At 53.2% G+C, this 7,193-nt stretch overlaps 1 protein-coding gene across 1 annotated transcript in view; it reads left to right on the forward strand.

Annotated features, from left to right (window-relative positions):
- Positions 1-4: 4 nt before the first annotated feature.
- The window catches only part of LOC103779885 (ciliary neurotrophic factor receptor subunit alpha), a gene marked incomplete at its 5' end in the record, with an annotated part of 19,877 nt that continues 12,688 nt past the window's right edge, over positions 5-7,193 (forward strand). Inside the window, 2 exons of the mRNA XM_008947531.1 lie at positions 5-108; positions 931-1,097. Of these exons, the coding sequence (XP_008945779.1) occupies positions 5-108; positions 931-1,097 (271 nt within the window). The remainder of the gene's footprint in view (positions 109-930; positions 1,098-7,193) is intronic.

The following is a 7,193-nucleotide window of genomic DNA, read 5'->3' on the forward strand; positions in this document are numbered from 1 at the left end:
GGAGCCAGTGCTGATGTGCCGGTCCAACAACTACCCCAAGGGTTTCTACTGCAGCTGGCACCTGCCCACTCCCACCTACATCCCCAACTCCTTCAACATCACTGTCATGTAAGTGTCCGGGAAGGAAGAGTGCAGTGGAGCGATTTTCTCTCCCTGCAGCCCCAAGCAGGTGTCAAGCAGTGCCATAAAGTCTTGGGGCAGTGCGTCTGACCTGTATTGAGCATATGGGATCAGTGTCCCAAAAATGGGCCTGGGGAAGGGTGCCCCTGAGACATCCAAACTAGGTGTTTGGCCATGGGGTTTTGTCCCAAGAAAGTTCCAATTTCCCCAGAGGGGACCAGGAACATCCCCAGCTCCCGTGTCCCCTTTCCCTGCCCCACAATTTCATCCTCTTTTTACCAGTTGCCCACAGTGGAGTTTGTGCACACTGGATTCTGGTGCATTTGGCACAGACATGCTCCCTACTATGTTATGCTGGCTGTGTCTGGGCAGCAGCAGTGTCCCTCACCTACAACTGTCAATGGCATGGCATCACCACCCACCCTGTGCCCTGGTCCTGCCACAGCACTTATACAGACTGGTGCTGTGAGTTGTCTCCTGGGCTTGTGTCACCAGCAGAAAGGAGATGCAGTTCCTCTCACAAGAGAGACAGAGCCGACCCCATTAAAGTCTTTTCCTTTTCTTGAGGCTGGTGTGAGGACAATTCACTCTGTGCAGGCTTAGGCCAGAACATCACACACGTGAGCCTGTAGAATTCCCCAGCAGGAGGAAAGTAGCCCTTCAGCAGCAGCCAGGGCTGGTGCATGGGGACCATGGGCAGAACAGGGACCCAGAGCTGCTCCTCCTGCCTCCTACCTCCGGCAGCATGGTGCATTCCCCTCCCCGAGAACTGCTCCATAGCTAACAGCTCTTTTCGTCTCTGTTTCCCAGACACGGCACGAAAGAGATGGTCTGCGAGAAGGATGTCTTTCCCAAAAACAGGTGTCACATCAGATACCTCCAGCTCTTCTCGACGGTGAAGTACAAGGTGACTCTGACAGTCACGAATGCTCTGGGCAAAAACTCCACCACCCTCACCTTTGACGAGTTCGCCATAGGTAACTTCCGCGGCAGCCACTGGCCTCTCTGAGACAGTGTTGGGGTTGGCTTGCTCTGCACACAGCCAGAGCAATGGGCCAGGGGAGGGGCAGGCTCTCCAAGTGGAACCCCTGCCTATCCATGCATGAGGTGGAGCCAGGGTCTGAGCCACTCTGGCATCCTTCCCATGCCCCCCTGATTCTCATGGCCCTGCTGTAACTGTTGCTGGCACCTGAGCAACCTGGGCTAGCCAGGCAGGATGCCCACAGGCACCTCCCATGCTGGTCCTGTCAGTGGCCCAGTGCCCTGCCTGGCCCCGTCCCCAGTAGTCCAGGTCTCCTGTGATTACTGAGCTCCTCCCTGCTTGAGGGCTGGGGAAGTGGCTGCCATGTACTGAGGTAGAGGGCTGTGAAATTGTTGTGGTCCAAATGACATTGCCCTTCTTGCCCCTCTTAGTTTTCCTAAAATAGAGGTTTGGCGTGTGTGCTGGAGGCAGAGTCATGAGAGTTAGGACTTGAAGAGAAATTAAAATGTCCCATCCTCTTCCCATGCCTAGTCAGGATAAAGCCTTCCCACAGTCATCCTCCACCAGCCCTTACCTAACATGCTCCCCATTCTCCCCTTTGCACCTCTTCACTGCCCCACCAGGGCAGTGATGCTGTGCAATGCGGGATGAGGAGCAGGAGCCCCGGGGACTGGGGTGTTCGTGCTGCTGGCTGTGCTGCAGACCCGAGGTACAGATCCTTCTCCAACTGTGAAGGACCAGTGTGGACTGAGCAACTCATTGCCAAGCATGGCAAAGCAGGGAGCTGCGCACAGTGCTTTGCCACCCGCCAAGGACGGATTACAGCTGCTGCCATGTAGCAGGAGTGTTCATTCTCAAAGGAGAGGAAATATGGGAGAGGATAGAGTTCAGGAGCATGTTGAAAAACAATTTGCTGGTTACATTTGGCAATTACTGGACCAGAAAAACAAATAAATGAATCCTTGAAGTGCAGCCAACAGTCAGTCTTTGCCTTCAATGTGCTGCATGTCCCAGTCTCAAGCGGCTGAAGTGCCAGAGTGCAAGAAGAGGAGCTCCACTGCTATCCCAGATTTTTCCTTTCTACCTCAAATCCTGGAAAACATCAAACAAGAAACAAGGTGCCAGCTGTGAACAGAATAGAGAGCAGGGACTGTCCCGCTGTGTCCCTACAGCTGTGGTCTATATCCAAAGCTTGCATTTGTTGTTGCATTGTGAATGTTGTTAACAAGGCAAGGAGCTTAGTAGGGGATTGGTGGAGTTTCAGTCACTTGGGTGCCTTTACATGGAAATTGTTGTGTTTGTGAGAGATACACTCCTTAAAAATGAAGGTAAACTCCAGCCTGTGAGGCCCAGGGCAGCAATTAAGCAGCATTTTCCAAGTTCCTTGCATTCCCTCCTGCAGGAGTTCAGGGCATCGTTCTGTTACATCTGTATCCCACCCATGCCCTGCCTGGCTTCCAAAACATCTGGTCCTCTGTCCAGCACAGAAGGGCAACCCCCCAGGGAAGCACACCCAGCTGCAAGCCCCGGGCAACCCAGCACCAGCACAAGCCGGATCCAGCCCAGCAGTTTGAACTCAGCCTGGGTGGGAGGAGGGTGAGCGGGGACAGGGGTGGGGGGAGCCAGCACTGCCCTGGGGCCAGCCGTCAGCACACACAAAATACCACTGCCTCTTGCAAGGGTGCCTGCAGGGGTGCAGGGAGCCTGAAAGCATCCCACTGCTTGCAGTAGGAGGGTGAGAACCCCCAGCACCAACACAGCAAATTCTCTAATGCCCTCTGAGACAGCATTCAGCGAAGGGATGATGGCCCAGTGCTAATAGGATAGGCTGTGTCCCACACCCTGGAGCCAGCCCACTCCCATAAACACTTCAGTATTTAGTGGCCTTAAAATCTCTACATTCTGTACAGCTATGAAGTTCTTCTCCTCAGGATTTGGTACGGCTGGTGCGCATAAGAAGCATAGACGTGGTGGTGATTGAGTGTTTAAGCAGGCAGTCAACAGGCTTTGCAGAATCATTACAGGATAAACTCAGCTGCTGTCGATCAAGAGCCACCTACCCTGAGTGGAGCTTCTGCTTGTGCCGTCCTGGTGTTTCCAATTAAAACAAGTGCACTGCATTAGTGTATTTTGCCATACAGTTTTGCCCCAGGTTGCCTGCTCTCCTTGTAAAAGTTTCTGTATTTCGCTGTCTCTTCTGGCTTTCCTCCCTGTGGTTGCAAGCTGGAGGCTGTGTCCCAGTATGCTACCTACAGGCAGTATGGATCTAGTATCCCACAGGTTCCCTGGGGATCTCTATCTGAATCAGCTGGTCTGACATCTCATCTTGGAAGCTGTGATGCATTTTGCTCTGCTAGATGGTGAGTTGGAAAACCTATGGCTCAGGACAAAGCCATCCCATTGTCTGATTGGAAAAATTCTGCCTGGGAGCATTGCAACATGTGCACGCATCCTGCTACGATGGAGAGACAGTGTCAACCAACAACTGCATGATGCTTCTCCAAAAATCTTAGAGCTGGGGATGTCAGAGCCTGCCTTGTGTTTTCCCCTTAGCCTAGAGAAAATCATCACACCTTCTGCATGGAGGTTAAACCCCAAACATGGATCCCTGATCTCGTGCCCTGCTGGGTCGGAGCAGCCTGGAGCCAAGGCAAGAGCAGTGCAGTGCCAGTGGCTCTCCCCGGCACCATCTGAGCTGGGAGCAGACCCACTGATGGGTCAGACCACCCACCCAGCCTGGGCAAACACAAAAAGCCCTCTGGCAAAGAGTGACCTCCTTTGGTTTTGCTTCCTCTTTCCTCCCTCCTTGGATCCCCCAACAGAAAATCCCTTCCCCAGTGGCTGAGAAGATGGGCTCTAATTGAGTGGAAAATGACTGGTACTTTCTTTTGCTGTCCCAAGCCCATGCCTTGCTGGTGGTCATGCCGTGCTGGTGATTAGCAGCCAGCTGCGAGGGGTCACTCTGCATTGTCATTTTCATGATGACTGGAAAAGCTTTTCCAGCCCTCTGGCCCCCATCTCTCATTGGTAGGAGATCTGGGCTGCATTTCTCCTCATCTTTCTCCTGGAAATTCTTTGCATAATTCTGTCTTCTGCAAAAGTATCAATATTAATAAAAGTGAGCATGGGGAGGGCAATATTCTGCAAAGCTCTGCAAACATCAGGGCTCCAGACCAAGTTTTGAGAAAGGTGCTGAAGGAACTAAAGGGGAGAGGGCCTGGAGGAAGAGGAAGGTACTAAGGAAGAGTGAGGTGTGTGTCAGGACTTGCCACCTCTCTTGTGATGGCTGGGACAGCATGTGGACATTTGTGACCCTCCAGGACACAACCCCACCTTCCTCATTTGTGTTTCATCCCAGGAATCATTCAGCTGGCACAGGCATACCCCAGGAAAGAAGGGACATCACCACCATGAAGCAACACCAATGCCTTTCTCCTCATATGAGCCCAGGGCAAATTTTCAGGAGAAGATGCACAGCACTAAGAGGAAAACAGCCTTGAATGTGGCCTTGCCAACATGGGTGCCTTCCCCAAATCTGTCACTCATCCCTTGCGTGACCTTGGGAAGGTCATTTGAGCCTCCTAACTCCAGCTCTGGGGTGATTAAGATGCAGAGCATCTCAGAGGGGCTGTATGAGGACAAACATGCCCGTGTCCATATGAAATTCAAAGTCTCTGAACACAGGTATCCTGTTGCCTAGGCAGAAGGTCAGTTCAATTCATACTACTTAGGGAGGCAGAATTAAATTACCTAGACTGACATTTGGCTAAGACATGGAGTTTAATATCCCTCTGCTCATGGAAAATGCCAGGGGATATTTAACAGCCTCAAGGGATCCATTTTAGCACTCATTGGAGAGATAGGATAGGCAACAGGCCCCTTCACGCTGCAGGGTCTCCTTTCTGAAGCACTGGCTTAATTTTGAGACGTGTCTAACAACAGCCAGGGTGATGGATAGCTAAAGACTCACAGTTAAGCCTGAGTGTACAGAGTCTGTAGGAAGAGCCACTCTCCACAGCTCATCTTGCATGCCGAGCTCTCGCTTGGACACAGCAGCAGAAAACAGAGCGGGAAGAGCTGTGAGTAGCCTCCCAGCCAAATCCCATTCCCAGGAATGTCTGATGATGCTCCCTTAGCTCTGCGGGATAATATTACATCTGGTTTTGTAGCCTCTTAACCAGTACTCAGCCTAATGCCCATTGTCCGTTATTATTACTATTATTGCTCTTATTACGTTACTGCCTGGAGGCCCTCGCCGAGGACAGGGCTCTATTATGCTGGTTGATGTACAGCCAGACAGCCCCTGCCTCACCATGTGCAGGCTAAATGGAGGCAGACAAAGGCTGGGGAAGGAGGAGTGCTCATCCCGTGTGTGGACGCGGGAGGCTGCAGAGGATAAAGGACTCCTTCAAGGTTACGTAGAAACTGGGGAGCTGGCCACAGCCTGTTACCCCTCGCTCTTCAGCTGGCCCCTGTGGGACTGGCCCTCGTGTGATAAGCACAGCATAATGAGGTCCATCCTAAGAGATGTAGGTCTGTCCTCAGTAGTCCAGCTGCTGGAGGTGCAGTTCCCTCTCCTGGCTCTTGCATCCCCACCACCTTGGAGGGAGGTGGCAGGAACAGCTTTGGCTTTGTGCTTTTGGAGAGGCTGGCACTGCTGCACTCTCGCCTGGGCAGGAATCCCACTGATGGAGGGACACGCAGGGAGGCAGCAGGGAGCCCTGGTTTTCCCATTAACCTGTGGTGCTGTTTGAAGGCTTGTTGCAGCCCCTTCGATAGCCAGGCTCTGCTGTCTCCAACCTGCCGGGGTGGGCATGGAGGTCACAGCCCTGCAAAATGGGCAGGTGACTCCCACCTCAGCACCAGGGCACCTTCGTTTTTGCTTTCCTCCAACCCACCACAGCAGCTTCTCTCATTGCTGGCAAAGCACATGCACTCTGCCTGAGAAAACTGCGTTTAAGTGTCCTTCTGCCATGGCTCCAGGCTGGCATGCCAAAAAAGCAGGGTCAGACTCCCTGCATTACCCCAGGGAGAATCCCATAGTGTCAATCCCCAGCCTGGCACCTTCCTTCACACTTCCTCACTGCACAGCCACAGTTTTCAGTCATCTGCATTCATTCAGTTGAACAGACTTGTTTTGCAAACTGAGCCTGCCGAGCCAGCACTGGATTTATACTTTTCCATATGCATTTGGACTCCAAGTCCCTGTCGGTGGAAGCTGATGTCCAGCCTGAGCGGAGGAATTGCACAGCCATCTGGAGTAGCTCAGCACAGCACAGCCCCAGCAAGTTGTGAAGCTGTGAATGCAAAATCGTATCCCATCCCTCGGCAGAAAGGGGTCAGTGGGAGCTCGAAATTAGCACTGGGCACCTGTGGTCAGGCCCATGGGTGCTTGGTCACCAGTCACTCCTGAAGCATCCTCGGAGTACCAGGTGCAGTAGGAATGGAGGAAGCAATCCATCCATCCTTGCGCCCACTGTGACAGAGGGAAGGCAATGGGAGGCAGGAGGGGCTGTCGGGATGGTGCCGAAGGTGGTAGTGAAGGAGAAATGCAGTAGGCTGTGTGCCAGGGTGCCAGGTGGGAGGGCTGAGGAGAGAAAAGTGGTGGTAGGCTACATCTCAGGGCAACGGGGCCTATCCTGGATCTCACCAAGGTGGCTGGGCTCTGAATTCATCTCAGTGGCTCCTGTCTGCCTCACTTGCAGCCAAGAAAGCAGGTTTGAAAGCATCGCAGGCTGGTTTCTTCAAAGAGGAGCAGACAGTAGTGGTGCATGGAGGGTGTCTTCCTGGCAGCAGTTGCCACAATGCCACCATCATCTTGGAGCAACAGACTTGCCCCACTTTTGCACCTGACCCCACACAGCTTCAAGCAGAGGGTGAGATGCCCTTCATGCACAGGGCAGGTCTGCAAGCAACAGGGAAGCAGGCTAGCAACAGCAATTCACTAACCACCACCACCTCCTTCCTCTCCCACCAGAGGCAAAGCCCCTGCGAGGACATCACCTCCCACTCACAGGCAGGTGAACCCCTGGGTTCAGCATGGAGGAGAACTCTGAGTGCTGGGCAGGAGCTCTGCTAGGGGAAGAGGGGC

Source organism: Merops nubicus, unplaced genomic scaffold, assembly GCF_000691845.1.
Source record: "Merops nubicus isolate BGI_N331 unplaced genomic scaffold, ASM69184v1 scaffold33830, whole genome shotgun sequence".
NCBI classification, from domain to species: domain Eukaryota; kingdom Metazoa; phylum Chordata; class Aves; order Coraciiformes; family Meropidae; genus Merops; species Merops nubicus.